Below are 21567 nucleotides of genomic sequence, written 5' to 3' on the forward strand. Positions count from 1 at the left end.
GCCCTCCGTCTGCTTTAATCACATCAATACTGACAGTTTGTGTGCAAATATTGATCATTATTTGGTGACAGTAGGAGATTATTTACAGCATTACTGATCAGTTACCCTCAAAAATAGAACACACACTTTTAGAATACATTCTATTGTTCTAAACAACATGTATACATACACACACACATATATATGTATATAAGTATATATATGTGTATATATATATATATATGTATATATATGTATATGTATATGTATATATATATATGTATGTGTGTATATATATATATATATATATATATATATATATATATATATATATATATATATATATATATATATATACATACATACATACATACATACATACATACATACATACATACATACATACATACATGTGCTCTGAGCAGCAGCTACCTGGAAAAAGTGACAGGAGGTCAGCAACTGTATTAACCCTTCATGAAGGAAGTATTTCTAAGAGCTTTGACCCCAGATTGGAGACTTTGAGGGTTTTATTGGTGTAATGTGACTGTGGTGTCAGTGTGAATCCCACTCATTAGCTTGAGCGTGAGATAGAAAGAGAGAGGGGTGAGATCAGTGAAGTGGATCCGTCTTCCTTCCAGACTCTCTATTGGCCCAATCAAAACACAATCCCGCAGATAATGTGTGGCAATAGTGCCAGCTCTCTCTCAATTGCTGCCTTGGATTGGTGTATATGTCTGTAGCAAATGCATTGAGTTTGTGTGTGCATGTGCAAGCATATGTGGAGTTTGCATGTTCTCCTCATGTTGGTGCAGGTTTCCTCCGGGTCCTCCGGTTTCCCCCACAGTCCAAACACATGCTCTATAGGGGAATTGGGTATGCTTAATTGTCCATAGTGTATGTGTGTGAATGAAAGTGTATGGGGTTTTCCCAGTGATTGGTTGCAGCTGGAAGGGCATCCGCTACGTAAAACATATGCTGGATAAGTTGGTGGTTCATTCCGCTGTGGAGACCCCAGATTAATAAAGGGACTACGCTGAAAAGAAAATGAATGAATGAATGATGAGGAATTATCACAAGCTAATATTATTTATTTATACTTTCTTACGTTCAGTATTAAGTTAAAATGGCTGCAAGGTCTCTGGTTGAACCCTAAAGTGGCGATTTAAATGTATGGATAGAGTCTTTAAAAAGGTCTTAAGGTATTAATTCCTGTATATACCCTGAATTTACTCTGTTTACTCTCCTTCAAGTGGTTCAAACCTTTGAGTTTTATTTTTCTGTTGAACACAAAATGCTGATTTTTCTATTTGATTTGATTATAATTTAAGACATCAAATCTTGAATTGCATAGTTTTCACCATGTGTCCTGGAACATTTCAATGCAAGGTCAGTAGCTGCTCAATGTATTTACCCACAAAAACAATCAACATCCCACTGTGTTTTAGGCTGGAAGTGGGTGAGCTCAGAATATTTCAGACCTCATTTGCCGACAGAAACGCATCCTAATGCCTGCTGTAATCTGTGCTAGACGTGTTCTTGATGGATATTAGATTCATGCGATTAATTTGAGCTTTATTTGCAAACTCATCCTTGAAGAGCACACAATTGTGAGCTAAAAGCTAGCTGTGATGGACAGATGGGGAATCAAGATTTTAATTAAATCAGCAAGCGGGGCAGATTTGGAGAAGTTTTCTAATTAGCACCAATTGATCAGTCACACATGTGAAGCTATTCTTTTTTGCCAAGACATTGCTTTTGAGAGCAGATAAATAAAGCAAGAGGGCGATTTTAATGACAATTCACTTTATTTTGCTTGTTAATTAGTGACAGAGTATTGGCATGTTTTCAGGAAAAACTCACTTAATTTTGACTCATTATTTCAGAAAACAAGTCTGTATTTTTGCTTGTCTTTTAGATATTTGAACTAGAAACAAGACAAACTCTGGTGGTTTATCTAGAAACCGCCTTCGATTTATCTCCCAACCCTACACTTTTCCCAATAATCAAACTCTCACAAGTCACAATGTTGAAAACGAGCTTATTTAGTTTGCTTCAGGAGAGTTTTAAAGAGCACCTGTTATGAAAAAGTCACTTTTATAAGGTGTTAAACACAGTTGTGTGTCAGCAGTGTGTGAATATACCAGCTTCTAATGATAAAAATTAATTAATTCTATTGTTTTATAATCAGACTTGACATAAACAGTCTGCAGAAACACTCTGATTGACATTCTCCCTGTGTATGATGTCATCAGAGGGGGAAAGCCCCGCCTACTAGTGACCGTCTCTCCCTAAGTAGCATAGGGCGTTAGTCTTGTTTTTGAATCTGCCACTATGCTGACACAGGCATTTGTAGCTCCGCCCCTCTTCTGAAAAGAGCACAATCTCATTTGCATTTAAAGTGACAGTCACTAAAAAGCCACAAACAGAGTTTCAGAGAGTTATTAAACAATATGTGTGTGTTATTTTGAGCTGGAACTTCACACACACACACACACACACACACACACACACACTCTTGGGACATCAGAGATTTATTTTATATCTTGTAAAAAGGGGCATAATAGGTCTACATTATGGTATAATAGCGCTTTATTGACAGTGTTGGTTGATGTTTGTTTCTTCAGTTCAGCCCAATGCTGCGGTGTTGATGGGAAACCCAATCCAGGCCTTTACTCCACCGGGTGCAGGAGCGCCAGCTTCTGGAAAATCACCGAGTCCCGTTCAGAGACTCGACCCCGGGGCCAGCATCCTATATGTGCCTGCAGTTTATGGGGGAAATATGGTGATGCCCATGCCTCTTCCGGTACCACCCTTTTTTTAATTTATTTATTTATTTATAACTTTTATGTAATTTGTGTGTGTGTGTACTGTGTATAGTTTTTATGCATATATAAATACTCTTATGCGTGTGTGTGTATGTATATATATATGAATATGTATGTGTAAATGTATGTGTATATATATATATGTATATGTATGTGTATCTATATGTATGTGTATATGTATTTATATATATATATATATGTATATATGTGTATTTATATATATGTATATTTATATATTTATATATATGTATATATATTTATATTTTTTAAATCATATTAAATATATTTTTATTTTGTATTTTTACTTTTATGTAATGTGTGTAGTGTGTATATTTATTATGCATATATAGATAAATGCATGTTTATATTTATTTTTATTATTTGTATAATTGTATTTATATTTTTATTATATTTATTCATTTAACTAATTATTTATTTTATTGTATGTGTATATATAAAATTTATTTATTTTGTATTTACTTATGTAATGTGTGTGTACTGTTTATTTAATATTCGTATAAAAAATATATACATGCATGTATATTTTTTTATTGTTTTTTATTATTTATTTAATTTTATGTATTTGTTTATTTTATACTTTTTATAGTTAATTATTTAGCTTTATTTTTTACATTTATTTTTATTTATTATTTATTTAGATATACTTTTTTATATTATTTATTTTTATTTAGTTTGTATAAACTATTATTTAAAACATATAGTTGCCACTATTATGTAGTATATATTCATCCATGTTGATTGTCATTGTGTCAAGTTGCTGATGTGTCAATAAACAAACAAACAAACAAGCGTCACACCAGTATGACCCCAACTCTCCTCTTTCCAGTTGCCCTGGGCTGGTTATCAGAGCCGTTTTGCGATGGATCCTCGCTTTATGAGCCACCAGGCGGCCATGTACAACTTGAACCTGCGTCCTGCAGCCAGTCGCACCTCACCTGTGCTGTACGGATTCAGTCACGCATCACCTTTAGGCCTCAACCAGCAGCAAAATACAGAGAAAGAGCTGCTTCAAGAGCCCAGCGGGAACGGTAACACTTCAAAAGCAGTTCACTGCTGCAGTAGTGTAGCTCAATTCATGCATTTTAAGCCCTCTTTGGTTTGTGATAATTGGAGGATAAGGAAACATGACATGGTATTTGGTATACTTGGAAAATATCATGCACTGTTAATGAGAATCCACCTCATATTTCTTTTAAATTCTCAGTTTGGAGCTGTTATCATTTCATTTGATGGGTTTTGCTGATATATTGTCATTCTTTAGGGAAAATGGACATTAATGGGAAAGCCGAGCATTGTCGACTGCTGACGCCTGAGAGAAAAGCCCCTGAACTGAAGGAAAAACAGGTAAAATACATTTACACTTTCACTTTAAATATCTCAAAATTCTTAAATCAAGAAGCATTTTCTAGACTAGCATTAAACATGACAAGCGTTGACAATGAGGGAAGAAGAATAAACTTATCTCAAAGCTGAAACAAGTTTATTCTGCTCACCCCACTGGCAGATTATTTTACTTGCTTTAAGGAATAACTCACTTATTTTTGACGTATCATTTCAAATATCAATATTTTTAGCTCATCTAGAAAATGTAATTATTATTATTATAAATATTTTTTTTTGATATTTGGACTAGAAACGAAACAAAACTTTTTATTTTTTATTTTATTTATTTATTTTTTTTATTTATTATTATTTTTTTTATATTTGGACTAGAAACGAAACAATTTTTTAAAAATTATTTTTATTATTATTATTTTTTGATATTTGGACTAGAAACGAAACAAAAAACTTTATTTTTTTTTATTTTATTATTTTTTTTATTTATTTTTTTTTTTTTATATTTGGACTAGAAACAAAACAATTTTTTATTTTTTATTTTTTTTTCTGCAGTGCAACCTCAGCAATCAAACTGTCATTAATTGCATGCTCAACAACACTTTGGGCACTATCATACACCCCGTGCAATAAGCAAGACGTGTTTGGCTCGATTTGTTGCTATTTTCAGACCAGCGCAACCATAATTTTCACGTGTTGCACCACATTGTTTAAATAGCAAATCCATTTGCGCCACTGTGTGGACTCATCAGAATCAGAAAGGGCTTTATTGCCAGGTATGTTCACACATACGAGGAATTTGTTTTGGTGACAGAGCTTCTACAGTGCAACAGAATTACAGAGACAGGACAAAAAACAGACAATAAATATATTTAAAAAAAAAATAGAAGTAAGTAGTGAGTGCAAATATACAGATTGACAAGTGTATGTACGTGTTTATTACTATACACAACGTTATATGTGCAGCTGTTATGTGCAAATTGGCATGTAAAGTGTGTTGTTAAATAAGTGTATATGTGTATAAAAGTGTATAGCAAGAAGTGATGTTGGTTCCACAATTATTATCATCAAGTGTTCATGAGATGGATTGCCTGAGGGAAGAAACTCTTTCTGTGTCGGGCTGTTCTGGTGCGCAGTGCTCTGTAGCGTCGACCAGAAGGTAACAGTTCAAAGAGGCAGTGTGCTGGGTGTGAGGGGTCCAGAGTGATTTTGGCAGCCCTCCTGCTCGCTCTGGATAAGTACAGTTCTTGGGGAGTAGGAAGGGTTGTACCAGTGATTCGCTCAGCAGTCCGAACTATTCGACGTAGTCTTTGGAGATCGTATTTAGTAGCTGAGCTAAACCAGACAGTTATTGATGTGCAGATGAGGTGTGCTGGTGTGCTGATCTATAAAGGAGGTGTGTTAAGGAGCATTGTTGGTGTGTTGGTATTTTAAGGAACTAAAATAGACAGCATCATTGACCAACTAAGGGGCTGATCACACTGAATGCACATTTCTGTTCCAAAAATGTGAGGCCCACCACACTAACTTTTTGTAGACAAGAAAAAAAAGAAGCGCGGTGCTCTTTTAATGTCATTAGGCAATGGCTGAATCAGCTGTGTAATGTGCGTGAGTGTTGCTGTTGATATTGGTATAATTTTAATATTTAAACATTTTAATTTGTGAAGTCATACAGCTCTGGATAACTCAAAACAGCAACCACAAGTCTCTCCTCCATCTTCAAGAGTCTCCGTGGTTGTCTTTGACAACACAAACACTGCAGACACCTCAATGGAAACCCCGCCTCTGCTGTCATTTGATTGGAGAATGAAACCGACGTGACTGACCTGACGTGCTTTTTCCACCAGTTGATTTTTTTTTTTTCAACTGCGAGCACACGGCGCGCAACGGCAAAAACGCAAGGCGCAGCGGGCGGGTAAAACGTGAGGGGCGCATAATCAGCGCACAAAACGCTCGTGGCCATTAGTGAATCATTCAAAAAAGGCGCCTCTCAACTCAAAGTCTGATCGGCCCCTAAAAGCTGCTCTGCAGTCTGGCGCAGAGTGCGTTCATTATGTGCCTATGCAGATCCAAACACTTACACACTGCTGAATACACACATGATGATCAGCAACGCACAAATATCTTTACAGATGAATATAATTAAAGGATTAAAATGATCCAACAATGATTTTCTACATGTATATAAACACCACTGCCTCCATGCCTTCTTCACCCCGGGGGGCTTTTCGGTATATTCATGACGATCTGTATCTGTATAATGTTATTATTATTATCAGTATTATTGATTATATGCAGATTTATATTAGTTTTAATAAAACTAGTTTAGATTTGTCCAGCTGTGGGGTTTTGGAGACGTCTGCATCACCATATGGGGCATAAGAACAGGACGTGTGTTTGGATATAACTCAGTGTTTTGAGCACACTTCATTATTATTGTTCATTTATTCCTTTGCTGGAGATTAGAACTGAATTTAGAAATGGTTTTGATCAAATCTTTGAGCTTAACAAAGGAAATTAAATATGTGGGCTAATGGACGTGTTCAGTGGAGTGAGTTTCCACCTTTTCCTTCATTAAAGTAAAGGAGTAAAGTAAAGAGAAAGTACAGGGTTCGTACGGGTGCTGTAAATCTTGCAAAATGCTTGATTTTTAATATAGGGTTTTCAAGGTTAGAAAAGTGCTTGGATTTCGTACAAACTGCTTGAACCTGCTTGAATTAGAAGTTGCAGGGCTTGAAATTTCGACAGTTTTGGTTGCATATGTGCCTGAAATTTTAGCTATTGAGCTCAGAATATATTAGGGAGCAATTGTGTGAGTGCAAATTGTTGAATATTCTCGGACTCATAAGGATTTAATTTGTTATATGAATTTTAAATAGCAATGCACATGAAATATCATGTGGGTCATGAAAGTTTGGGACTACACCCAAACACAATCTGACTGTAAACACAATTTTCAACACTTTAAGTTGAAATGTCATATAATGTCTTTTAAACAGCACAATGGTTTTAAATGTGAAAGTATATACAGCTGCTATACAGTAAACATAATTTACCGTGTTGGTTAGGTGTTGGAAAAGCATAAAAACACACATTGAAAGTGCTTGAAAAGTGCTGGAATTTGAAGTTGGATAATGTGTAAGAACCCTGAAAGTAAAGAGGCCGAATGGAGGAGGATGGTTCTTTATCCTCGCGCTGCAGATGCTCTGTACAACTGTTTTCTCGCTAATAAAGCGTTCAGTTATTACACTTACAAAGTCCGCCATGTAAATAGCAAATGCAAAATGGCGTGACGCAACTGACTCTTAAAGGGAATGAGAGACGAGACTCTGATTGGTTTAATGCACGTTATTCTCAAAACACACCCAGAACTCATTAAGAGAATAAGCTCAACCCTGTTAGACCATGCGCCACAGTGCAGAGCATATTATTACATCCTTAAAATAGCAAAAGTGGATTCAGACACGCTTTAAATGCATTTACGCCATGAGCTTTAGACTTTGTGCTCAGGTCATTACAAATAGAGCCCATTATCTTTACACCCACCAATCTGGTAAGGACTGTACCATCATCTACTTATTTCCCAGGGGGATTCAGAATCAGTCCAAAACAAAGTCTAAATCCCAGTTTTGTTTTCAGAAATGAGTCAAAATTGAGTTTTTCAATAATCTTTTCAATTGAGCTTTTCAAAATAATCTACCAATGGGGTAAGCAGAATAATATTAATTCAAAATGAAAATAAGATTATTCTGCTCAGCCAATTGGTAGATTAATTAGCTTGCTTTTAAGGAAAACAAGACAATATTATCTTGCATGTTTGGAAAAAGCTTCCTGCTTTAAGAATTTGTAGATATTTGAACTAGAAACAACACAACAAATCTTTTTTTGCAGTGTAATCTTAGCAACTTGTTCATCCATTGCAAGTTCAAAAACTCCCTCCAATATGGTAAAGACTGTACCATCTCCTTATTCTGCAGGGGGATCCAGAATCGGTCCAAAACAAGAGTCCAGAGCCCCAGTCCAGCATGGGCTTCCCTACAAACCGCCTCATACGCAAAGACCCCCAGAGAGCCCTCAATTTCCACCTCGGACCCCCACATCCTGGATTCCCCTCTCATCATGGGAACAGCCAGTTCCCGCAGCAGTACGGCCTGTCCCGACCCCCTCTCCGCATGCAGACGCCCATGCATCCGCAGGCCTCCTCCTTTCCTCCGTCGTTTTTCAGCGGGCCGCCGATGGGACCCCGCGGACTGCAGTCTCCGGTGCTGGAAGGCGGAGAGGACCCGATGGGGGCCGGGATGTCTGAGGATCTGAAGGGTGTGGTTCGGGGTCTGCCTGCACAGATGCACCAGCAGCCGCTCCGACTCAACAGCTTCGGGGAGGAGAGCTTGGACTCGCTGTTGGGCGACACTTTAGGTTTGTGTATATATAGATTCTTTCCTTAGGCCTTGATCACACTCAACACTTAAAGTCTTTATTTAGGAGAGATACTGTTTGTTTTCTACTTTTAATATGGAAAACATTGAAAATAATACATTTTGTTTCCTAAAGTGCAAGTTATTTATTTAGTTTTTATGTTTTGTGTGTCAGATGGTCAGCCGTCGTCAGGAATGGAGGCTCTTCAGCATCAGCAGCAGGCTCGTGTGGGCCAGTGGGGGGAGCACGCACCCTTCCTGCCGGCCGGTGTTGCCCCGTTCCCGCTGCCGCAGCAGCTGGCTCATCTGGGACCACATGGACTGCGCATCCCTCAGCAGATCCTGAGAGCCGGATGGGGCCTGGGGCCAGCAGCAGACGAGGAGCCCAGACCTACCATGCCCAGGTCTGAACATACATACATACATTGATAACACTTTAGTTTAAGTAACAGTTCACACCATTTACTACTGGTCTATTATTAACCCTTGTGCACTGTTCAAATAGACTATACTTTCGTTATGTTGTGTGTCGTTTTTTCATTTTTATTCATATTACACTCATATGTTATGCCGCCATCTTGTCTGAATAATGCACAGGTTAGTGTATACCCCATCAGCTGTTTTTATTTTGTCAGTTTTGTGTTTTTGACTGTTTGGCGCCATCTAGTGTCTGAATAATGCTCAGGTTAGTGTATACTCCATCAGCTGTTTTAGTTTCTGTCAGCTTTGTGTTTTTGACTTTTTGGCGCCATCTTGTGTCTGAATAATGCGCAGGTTAGTGTATACTTCATCAGCTGTTTTCATTCTGTCAGCTTTGTGTTTTTGACAGTTTAGCGCCATCTTGTGTCTGAATAATGTGCAGGTTAGTGTATACTCCATCAGCTGTTTAATTTACTGTCAGCTTTGTGTTTGACTGTTTGTCTCCATCTAGAGTCTGAATAATGCGCAGGTTAGTGTATACTCCATCAGCTGTTTAATTTACTGTCAGCTTTGTGTTTGACTGTTTGTCTCCATCTAGAGTCTGAATAATGCGCAGGTTAGTGTATACTCCATCAGCTGTTTTAGTTTCTGTCAGCTTTGTGTTTTTGACTGTTTAGCGCCATCTTGTGTCTGAATAATGCGCAGGTTAGTGTATACTCCATCAGCTGTTTTCATTCTGTCAGCTTTGTGTTTTTGACAGTTTAGCGCCATCTTGTGTCTGAATAATGCGCAGGTTAGTGTATACTCCATCAGCTGTTTTCATTCTGTCAGCTTTGTGTTTTTGACAGTTTAGCGCCATCTTGTGTCTGAATAATGCGCAGGTTAGTGTATACTCCATCAGCTGTTTTCATTCTGTCAGCTTTGTGTTTTTGACAGTTTAGCGCCATCTTGTGTCTGAATAATGTGCAGGTTAGTGTATACTCCATCAGCTGTTTAATTTACTGTCAGCTTTGTGTTTGACTGTTTGGCGCCATCTAGTGTCTGAATAATGCGCAGGTTAGTGTATACTCCATCAGCTGTTTTAGTTTCTGTCAGCTTTGTGTTTTTGACTGTTTAGCTCTATCTAGAGTCTGAATAATGCGCAGGTTAGTGTATACTCCATCAGCTGTTTTCATTCTGTCAGCTTAGTGTTTTTCACTGTTTGGCGCCATCTTGTGCCTGAATAATGCACAGGTTAGTGTATACTCCATCAGCTGTTTTAGTTTGTCTGCTTTGTGTTTTTGACTGTTTAGTGCCGTCTTGTGTCTAAATAGGTATCCGGGTCTGCTGCGTGAGATGCTCCCACAGGACCAGCAATATGAGCAGCGGGACCCTGCAGAAATGCCTCCTCCTCAGTCTCGTCTCCTTCAGTACCGTCAGCAGATCCAGCCTCGGAGCCCTGGAGACCTGCCGTCCCCCTCGTCCTCAGCCCCAAACCACAGCTTCCCCGCCCCGACTCAGCCCTCGTACCCCGACACCAGCCGAGAACCGCCTGTGGGCTTCAGTCAGGCTCCGTTCCCGCCGGATCACAGCGCGGGGCCACTTCCAGTAAAATACCTGCTCCAGGAGGCCCACTGGCCCCATCCCGCACACATGCTGGGGCATGGGTTGCCCTTCGGCATGCAGGCGATGGCACAGCGGCAGGATCCAGGGCCGCTGCAGCACCAGCAGCAGAAACAGCAGCTCCAGGCCCCGCAGAGCTCCCTGCACAGCCTAGAAGAGGTGAGTGCACCTGTGATTAAATGCGGTAAAAGGGATTTCACCATAGTATGATGTTCTCCAGCATTAACATCTACACTTACTTGGAGGTTTCTGATCCAAATCACTAAATCAAGAAGCATTTTCTTGATGTGCAAAAAATATTGTCAGAAATTAGTCAAAGTGGAGCGAGTTTTTAGTTAAAGCAAGCAAAATAATCTGCCAATGGGGTACGTTAAATTAACTTATGTCAAAAGGAAAAACAAGTGTATTTTACCCCGTTGTCAGATTATTTTGCTTGTTTTAACTAAAAACTCACTTCATTTTGACTCATTATTTCTGAAAACAACACTGTATTTTTGCTTGTCTAGGAAATGCTTCTTGATTTAAGAATGTTTTGATATTTGGACTAGAAACAAGGCAGAAAAATGTAAAATAAGTATTCAACACGTCAGTATTTTTCAGCAGAAAACATATTTCTAAAGGTGCCGTTGGCTTGAAATACTTACTAGATGTCAGAAACATCTAAAGTAATCCACACATACAAAGACAGCAAAACTGATTAGTGTAGAAATGAAGTTGTGTGTATTAAAATGAAATGACAATGGGAAAACGTATTGAACACATGAAGAAAGGAAGGTGTAAAAAGACATGGAAAGCCCAGACAGCGACAGTACACTGCAAAAAATACTGTTTTACTTACTTTTTTGTCTTATTTCTTGTCCAAATATCTAAAAATCGTTAAATCAAGAAGCATTTTTTAGACAAGCAAACGATTGTCTTCTTTTAAGAAACATTGAGTCAAAATTTTGTGAGTTTTTCATTAAAACAAGCAAAATGATCTGCCAATGTGGCAAGCAAAATTAACTTATTTCAAAGCTAAAACAATACTATTTAATTACCCCATTGGCAGATTATTTAGCTTGTTTTAACTAAAAACTCACTTAATTTTGACTCAATAATTCTGAAAACAGGACAATACATTTGCTTGTCTAGAAAATGCTTCTTGATTTAAGAATTTGTACATATTTGGGGCCTTTTTTTTTTGCAGTGTAAAAGGTGACAGATACAGTCTTTACCTCTGTAGAAAATAACCTTCTTGATCATATTATCAATAATTATAATCATCTTTATCACTAGTTATGACCAGTGGTGTTATGTAACACTCAAATGACTGTAATTGAGTATGTTTTCTATGACCTATACTGGTCTCACAGTTCGGTTACGATTATCATGCCATCGATTCGGTTCAATCCAATACTTCGGTGCATTGACGATGTTTTCCATACACAGTGTTGTATTTTGGGGGGTGGCTATAACAAGCTGTCTGTATAAACACACACACACAGCACCACACTGTCTCTCATTCACACACATACACAAACATAGACAGCACCAAACACACACACATGGAGTACTTTCATTCCCTCAATCGCAGAGAAATAGGGGCTTCTGCTGTAATTGTCAGTGAAAGACTGTACAGAAATCACACACACGCAGTGAAATTGTGCACAGTTGGTGCTTGTAGTGTTGTAAATACCCGCGCTCACCTCCCTCGCAACAGAACGCATAAGAGATAACTGACGTCATAATAACCGGTTATGATCATTACTGAACCGATACTGAATTGTCTGCATCGCGGTGCACTGAAGAAACAATTACTTTTGACACCCCTACTTCTCATGCTGCATTCACACCAGATGCGGAAGAAGCGTCAAGTGTGAGTGTTTTACATGTTAAGTCAATGCAAAGACTCAAATAGACATCCTGCGGCGTGATATGCGCGAACGATACAGCGCGAGTTGAGCATTTTGCGCGAATCGCTCGAGTTCAAGAATCTGATCTTCAGCGGACACACTCTTGAGTACTTTTAAAAGGGCTACTTCTTACTCACACTTTGGGTAATATTCATTACAGATACTCTTACTGCACTTGTACTACATTTTTGGGCAAGTAATGAGACTTTTTCTTGTGTATGATTTTTCTAAGACTGGTTACGACACTAATTTGTACAAGAAAAAGAAAAAAGCAGGATGAGAGTGTGTGTTTGACTGCATTATTTCTTCTCTGTCTCTGTCAGTATGAACCGCGGGGTCCGGGCCGGCCCCTGTACCAGCGCAGGATCTCCTCCAGCTCCCCTCAGCCGTATCCGGACAGCCTGGAGCCCCAGGACCAGCCGGTGCCCTCCTACAGATACCCCTCAGCAGACCTGTGGCTGGGCGGCCCCGGCCCTGTCCCGGGTCCCGCTCCAATACACAACATTCCATGCAACGGAGCCAGTCACATCGGCCCCCACCGCGAGATTTTAGGTATGCTCTTACACACACACACACACACACACACACACACACCAGGGAGTTTTGTTTGTTGCTTTAACGTTGCCATATAGTGCATTGATCCAATACAGTCATGGAAAAGCTGGAAGTCATGGAGTTTTGACTTTTGGAAAAGTTTTGGACAAGTCATGAAAATTGCTTTAATAATATCTATATGTTTGAATATAGGTTAGTTGTCTTCTACCTCTTTTCTGTTTTTGGCCAAATTTGTACTCTTGCATTATTATTTATGATATATCATAAAGCATGCAAGAATCTATATAGTTTCAATTTATTTTCATATCCATGTAAAATTAATTTAGATGATGCTTACTAGGTTTGGGCGATGTCGACCAATTAGGCATCATACGATGTCTAATGTTAATGGCATCGTTGTCGTAGACGACAGTGAATTAATTATTTCTGAATAATTAATTAATTCACAAATTAATTATTTGTAGCCTACGGTTTCAACTCCCTGACCCGCATGGTCTTTGTTTTACTCATACTTCAATCATAAATAAAGAGAAGCTACACACAAATGACCACCTGTCCATCACTTTTACCGCAGATCTCTGGCATGAATAAGCAGAGTGATCTGTCGTTAAAATGGCGTTCGACAAACTTGGTTGGTAAAAAAGGTGCAAAACCAACAACAAACAACCAACAGTATCTGAGGTTTCACTAAAATGACTAAGCACAAGCGTGAAAGAGAAAGATTGAAGCAGTGTACTGACGCTGTGACACGTTACCTGAGAGATTCAAAAGACCGAAGAGTCGTTACATAGAGACGAGATTAATTAAAGATCACCTTTAACAACTATAGTGAGACGCCATCCAGTGGTACATCCTTCATGAACTGTCCAATGTGCACTGCTCTGTGCCTGGAGCTCAGACATGCACATATGCTAGAGCTCATGAGTGTGTGTGTGTGTGTGTGTGGTCACGTGATGTGCGCTTTCAGCAGTACAGGACTGAGATCTTTTCAGAAATGCTAGATGAAACGCCAGCGTGGATGTGGATCATTTTCATTCTAAAATGCCATTTAAAACTAACACGTATTAGTGTAAACGGTGTGTTATTTTATAGAAGATGTATTAGTGTAAACGGTGTGTTATTTTATAGAAGATGTATTGGTGTAAACTGTGCGTGTTTTTCGCGAGCGGGTTGCTGCTGCGACGGGGGCGGGGTGGAGGATCGCCATGCCGGCACAGCCTCGTGATGTCTATCGGTCATCAGCGACGGACGATCGACCCAACCTTAATGCTTACTTATCTAAATACATTTTACATAGATATAAAAATAAACTAAACAGATTGTTGCATGTTTTATGATATGCTGTTGTGAATTTAACCCTGCTTTGTTAAATGATATGATTTTATGAATTGTCTTATCATTTACCTCGTATATGTAGACGTTACATGAAACATTAGATTAATCTGATATCTGCGTAGAAGGTATATGTTCTTATTTACTTTATATTTACTCCTGGAGTCATATTGACCATATTTGGAAAGGTTATGAATATTAATGAGCTATGCGCAGCTCTCAGTGCCTGCTCTCTCTCATTCACAGAAACACACACACACACATATTTCATGATGTGCTCTGAAATAACACATGCAAAATTACATAGCAAATATTGAGTAGATGCCTTGTTCAATCTTTTCAAATGAAGTGTTAGATGTTTATTTCAGCTAACTATCTTTAATCCTCCAAAACAAAAAACAATTTTAGTTGCATTGAGGGTGAATTTTGTCCACAACCAGGAATTAATATCAATATCTGCATAAACAGATGACATTTACTGAGGTGTAGTTCTGTTCTTTCACTCCCAGAGAAATCACAGGAAGAGCAGAGTGATATGACATGATGCATAAGCATGCATTAAACACGTATACTCAGCAGTTTGCATTGCCTCATTATAAATATACATGAAGCATTTCTTTATATGCACATTAAACTAACAAGAGATACAATTAAATGGGTGCTAAATACATTTATAATCTGTATATCCTGCATTTTGCGTTTTCATAAGTGGCCTGCATATATAGTAGCTGTAATACATGCTGAGATAAACTTAAAAACAGGGTAATGGTCTGTGTTTTGGCATGCAAATGTTGAGGGTGGGCTAATTAATCTTTTGGGCTTTATTTATGGAATCAAGACAATGTTTTGTTTTTTTGCTTGTCTAAAAAATGCTTCTTGATTTAAGAATTTTAGACATTTGGACTAGAAACGAGACCAAAACTGTACTTGCATGTAATGCACATTATAACCTACTCTGTTGTTCCTCAGTTTCGAAGGCGATGAGTGAAGAACAGATGAAGGCAGAGTGTCTCCAGCCTCCTCCTCCTCCTCCTCCTCCTCATCCGGCCAGCACAGCGTCTCTCCAGCATCACGGACAGTTCCCGCCGCTCCTGCCCAGCAAGCAGACGCCGCCAGACCCTGGCGGAGGAGGAAACACCAGCCCCGCGGGACACCCTAAACCCCCCACCATGTCCTACGCCAGTGCCCTGCGCGCGCCGCCCAAACCGCGGCCGCTGCTACCCGAGCAGGGCAAGAAGAACAGCGACCCCATCTCGCTCTTACAGGAGCTTAGCATAGGCAGTTCAAACAGTAGCAATGGCTATTACACCTATTTTAAATAAGTCCATATCTATATGAACTATATACAACAGTTTAAAAACAAATAGAATAACCATTTAAAAACAAAAAAAGAACAAAAAAAACGTTGAAGAAAAAAATAGAATATCGATTTTTAAAAAAAGAAAACCGTTGGAAAAAAATAGAATAAAATTTGAAAAAAAAATTATAAAAAACGTTGGAAAAAATAGAATAAAATAAAAATAAATTAAAAAAACGTTGGAAAAAAATAGAATAAAATTTGAAAAAATATATAAATAAAATAAAATTTGAAAAAAAAAAAAAAAACGGAAAAAAATGTAATAAAAATTGGGGGAAAAAACGTTGTAAAAAAAATAGAATAACGATTTGAAAAAAAAAAACGGAAAGAAATTTGAATAAAATTTTAAGAAAAAATTTTATTGGGGATAAAAAATGATTAGAAAAAAATGTTAAAATTTGAAAAAGAAAGTTGAAAAAAATTTTAATAAAATTTGAAAAAAAAGAAAATGTTGTGAAAAAAATTTAATAATTAAAAAAAACAAAAAAAAACGTCTTTTGATTTTGTGGGATAGTTAGACTTTTTTGCGTTTTATTATTTTTTACTTGCTTTAGTACTCTAGTTGGTTCTTTTACAGTTTGGCATCTGTGATTTTACAAAAAAACGAATCAGCATATAAATATATATATATAAATAAATAAATATATATCATGAAACACCAAAACATTTGGGGAAAACACACACACACACACACACACACACACACACACACACACACAAACAAATTTATGAAATAAAGAAAAAAAAAAGATTTTTTTAAAAACACCACCATGAATGGGTTGAGCACTCAGCTGCCTGTCTATTTTGTAATTATTATAATTATTATTATATGTCCTGCTCTTTTTGCATCCACGATTCAGAAGTTAGAAAATAAATTTGTTGAAGTGATTATATTTTTTTTTCCCAGCTGGCATTTTTTTAATGATGTTCAGTTTCTTGGTGTGTTTTTTTCTTCTCGTGCTCGCAGCTGAGTGGTCAGTCGACTTGGATTAAAAACAAAAAATATTATAAAAAGTTGTATAGCTGTAGACAAGACTTTTCTCAAACTTGTACATATGAATAAATGAATACATGAGATGACATTTTGTATGCTTCTGTCTTTCACTGCTACATCCACATAATAATAGTAAAGAAAAGACTTTATATACAATATCAAACCTTTTATTTTCTAATGGAGACATTTCTTTTGGCTTTTATTGTGTTTGCAAATACATATAAACCTGTCAGATGAGCAGAACTTTTATTTTCGTTCAATAATGATCCTGTTTCAGTGGAAATGCTCAGTTTTGGAGCAGCAGAATTGCTTAATCGCAGTAAATAAAGTCCTTTTTAGGACTGATTTTAACACCAATGCTGCGTCCCACTTCGCATACTACATACTACACCCTAAAAGTACTTTTTTGTGTAGGAAAAGTACACACTTTTGAGTGTGTAACAAGAGTATGCAAGCATTTGGGACATACTACCCCGTTAACAGATTGTTTTGTTGCTTAGTTACGAGCCCTGTCAATCATCCACATTTCTTCCATATTTAATTTCCTCCCTTATTGTAGAAGCAGCAGCAGGTTAATCTCCCATTCACGAGTCTTTCATGCTGAGAAATCTCCTCAGGTGTTTGGATAATTCTGCATTCAGACGTTGATGTCCAAACATGTCTTTATATAAGTTCAGTATTGTTGTTGCAGATGAAATATAACACAGAAAACGCGATTAAAACATGTTCCAGTGGGCTAGATGTTAATGAACAGTCATACAAACATCTTTACCGAAGCCTCTCTACTTGACGGTTGGTCTCGCATGTCCGCCATGTTTGTAGTTTATTTACACTTTTCACCCGCGTTTGTAGTTCTAATCGAATTCCTACGTCCTACACACAATGTATTGTGGGTAATATCAGCGGTTAGAGTATGGATGCTTCTACACTTCGAGTATTTACCGGAAGTAAACCATACGGGAACATTTGGCGCACTCTTTTCAACATACTACGATTTAGGACATACTTATTCTACTTTCAAATACTATTTAGGACGGATAGTATGCGAATTGGGATGCAGCACAAGTTTCATCATTCTAAGCTATATTTACTCATTGCAGAATTGTGGGTACATTTGTTCATTTTCCTTAAACTGGGATGACACAAGATATAATTGACAATCTGAATTCATTATTAATGTAAAATGGTGCTTAAATATGAGGATGAACATTTGATTGTTGTTTATATTATTAAGCTTTGTAAACCAGTAACAGAATTGACGTTTTCCGCCATTTTGTGTGTTAGCACTTGATGCTTTCCTCAAACCAGACTCTAATTAGTATAAAACAGCTGTATGTATTTTCATCATCATGTTTTTTGACTGAAGTATGACAGTAACAGAGTTGACAATCTACTATTGGTGAATCCTAAACATTTTGCACAAATTAATGAGAGAAGAACAACTCGCCTCAATGCCTTCCAGAGTTTCCCGCCACAGGAAGTGACACCACTTGGAGCGGTAAGTCACATGCTTTTTCTATCAGCGCTTTAAGGATTGTTCTGCGTTTTTATAACTGAACAGATCGTAGAGACACACACAAAGTTCTTTTTTTTATAACTGAAATTGCAAGCAATACAGAAAATTAACATTTCATGCAAATGTTTAATTTAGTAAACTAAAATATGAAAATTAGACTTAAAATGTTTCAAGATAATTGAAGCTGAATGTAAGATTTTAATCCTGGGTTTCCACCTTTAAAAACAACTCTTTAAACCTTGGGTTATCGTTGATAATGATAAATGAGGCAATTTCAATAAAATGGGGACTTTCTCATCAAGAGTTAACTGTTTTCATGCTCTGTTTCATACATTCATGAACCCCAGAAAAATGTCCTGATATGAATATTTGAGTGGTCATGTTTGAATGAAGATAATTAGAACGGGACCGACAGCAAAGAAATGCTTTTAGTCCAAATATCTAAATTATTAAATCAATAAGTATTTTCTAGTGTATATATATATATATATATATATATATATATTTGTGTGTATATATTGAGATTTTTCCTAAAGTAATCTAATTTTCGTTTTGAATTAAGATTATTCTGCTTAACACATTGTCTGATTATTTTAGCCTTTAAGAAAAAACTCACTTAATTTTGATTTATTATTTTTGAAAACGACACAATATATTTGCTGCTCGAGAAATTGCTTCTTCATTTGAGAATTTTTAGATGTTTGGACTAGAAATAAGAAAAAATAGGAACTATAAAATCCTTAATTGCCGTCTGTCTACGAATATTTGTGAAGTCATCTTCGTGAGTCGTCGTGAGTCGGCCATTTTGGGTCAGAATGTAAACAAATGCCTCCTGCACCGTACGTCATTTTGGTAATTTTCCTGATTATTAATGTTATAAATGATAGATTGTTCTCATGTTTGGGGCTGTATACTCTGTCAAAACATTTACTACATGCCGAAAATTCTAATGCAGAAAAGGGAAAGCTGTATCACACACAACAGCAATAATCTTTAAGTGTTCGCACTACAAACAATGAAGAAAATATTATCTGGAAATGTTTTCTTGAGTCAGCTTGATGTTCTGTCAGTTAGCTGCAGATAAACTCGTTCCTGTATTGTTGATAATGGTATGGGATGCATGTTTTCAGCTTCTCGGACACACAGAGAGCGTTTATAAAGGTATTTACACATCAGTCCATATTATTTAGAGTGTTTTGTGAGATGTTTTTCAAATGATATTACTATAAAATGTTTTTTTTCTGTTTATTCCCGGTATTCCCATTGTGCGCTCCCGCGTTTTTCCACAAACATGGCCGACCGCAGTTCACCGTGATGTAGATTCCGGAGCTCTAGTGACAATATAATCATTTTTTCTTGACGAGAAAATACTCTTAGATAACAAATGGCTTTTGCAGATATACATATTTGAAATACCTTTGTCTCCTGGAACATATGGGCCACATTTCATATGAAAATAAAAAAAAATGTAATAAATAACACTCGCAAGCAGTAAGTGATGGTTTTGTTCAAGCTATTGAATTTAAAAAAGGACAAAAGCAAAATTGTACATGATTGTGATTATTTTAACAGTCTTGAGGCCTATTGCTGAAATTGATTACCTGAAAAGTGGTAAATTCACTTTAAAATTCACTTTAAATTCACCATGACATGTGTTTTATGATTGTAGGATATTTCTCAATACATTATATCACAATTCCACTGTAAATATTCTGTTTGTTTATTACTAACAATTGTAAGTTTCTAGTCTACCTTGCATAAAAAATGCATAATTCTGAATTGCAATTACCTAATACTTATAAAAACTGCATTGTTCATTATTGCAGAACCAAGCTTGTATAAAACCCCTTTGCAACCTCCAATTCATGCCGACTTTAAATGTGAAGTTATACAGCAAATATCCATCATTCATCCAGAATACTTTTACATTCCTTTATCATCACATTGGTATTGTTTTTTTTACAAATAACTGAACGCAATAGACTGTACACACTATAAACAAATCCCTAAATATACATTCTAAGCTGTCATCTATTGCATATAAGCATAAACACACATAAAATGTTTACTCAATGCCATAAATTATACAAAAAGTCATATTAGATAATTCATATAGACATTAAAGGAGTAGTTTACCCAGAAATTAAATTAACTCACAATCCTCTGTGTATATGACCGTCTTCTGTCTGGCGAACACAGTAGTTTTAATTTTATCCTGGCTCTTCCATACTGTATAATGGTGTTGAATAATGACTTTGATTTTGAAGCTTTCAAATCTCCATAACATAAACTAAAATCTTTCTTAGAGTTTTTGTCTCGTTTCTAGTACAAATATCTAAAAAGTCCTAAATCACAACACATTTTCTAGCAAAAATGTCTTGTTTTCAGAAATTAGATGAAATTAAGTAAATTTTTCCTTCAAACAAACAAAATAATCTTGTTTTTGCTTACTCTATTTTGCTCGTTTTAAGGGAAAAAAGGCACTTAATTTTGACTAATTTCTGAAAACAAGACATTTTGTCTAGAAAATGCATCTTGATTTAAGGATTTTTAGATATTTGTACTAGAAACGAGACAAAAACACCAGCGGGTTAACGCACATCTAGTCAAAATGACATAAAAAAACACATTAAAAATGCATATCAAATTGATGTCAATGTTACTGTCCTGGAATCAATTTTTGACTTGTTTCTTGACGATATCAATTTAATGTCGTTTTCACACCAAGCTAGTTCACATTAATTGTAGATTCAATTGCAATTTGTAATTGAAGCTTTCATATAAATAAAACTTTTTTTAATATTATAATACTTTTCTGCTGGTCAAAAAAAGAATCAATCTGTGGATGTCTAATAGACGTCAAGATTTCGACATCAAATTGATTAACGTTTTTGACTTTTTTGTTTTTTTTTACTTCAAAGCAAAAACAAGATTATTTTATTTATTATTTATAATTTTATTATTTTAAAAACACATAAAAATATCAGTTGGCTACCTTGGAATGTCCAGTAACAGAGTTTTGAAGTGTTTTTTGATTTCAAAGTAAAAACAAGATTATTTCGCTTACAAATGAACCAGTATCTCAAAATGACGTCAACAACATGTGAAAATATCAGTTGACTACCTTGGATTGTCCAGTATACTATTTTTGATGTGTTTATTAATGTCAGTTTAACATCAAGCTATTTCACATTAATCGTACAGATACAAAATCCAATGTAAATTTGGATTTGAAAACTTTTTAATATTATAATACTTATTGTGTAGTTATTTTGGTGGTCAGAAGAGCATCAATGTGTGGATGTCAAATAGACGTCAGGATTT

General features: G+C 36.5%; 1 protein-coding gene across 1 annotated transcript in view; it reads left to right on the forward strand.

Annotated features, from left to right (window-relative positions):
* LOC130221789 (probable helicase with zinc finger domain) overlaps positions 1–16813 on the forward strand; it is a 37132-nt gene extending 20319 nt beyond the window's left edge. The window contains exons 5-12 of the mRNA XM_056454386.1: positions 2604–2782; positions 3652–3853; positions 4087–4169; positions 8138–8576; positions 8751–8979; positions 10309–10756; positions 12813–13041; positions 15346–16813. Of these exons, the coding sequence (XP_056310361.1) occupies positions 2604–2782; positions 3652–3853; positions 4087–4169; positions 8138–8576; positions 8751–8979; positions 10309–10756; positions 12813–13041; positions 15346–15698 (2162 nt within the window). The 3' untranslated portion in view covers positions 15699–16813. The remainder of the gene's footprint in view (positions 1–2603; positions 2783–3651; positions 3854–4086; positions 4170–8137; positions 8577–8750; positions 8980–10308; positions 10757–12812; positions 13042–15345) is intronic.
* The last annotated feature ends 4754 nt before the right edge of the window (positions 16814–21567 follow it).

The sequence above is a fragment of the Danio aesculapii genome, chromosome 3 (genome assembly GCF_903798145.1).
Source record: "Danio aesculapii chromosome 3, fDanAes4.1, whole genome shotgun sequence".
Lineage (NCBI taxonomy): Eukaryota > Metazoa > Chordata > Actinopteri > Cypriniformes > Danionidae > Danio > Danio aesculapii.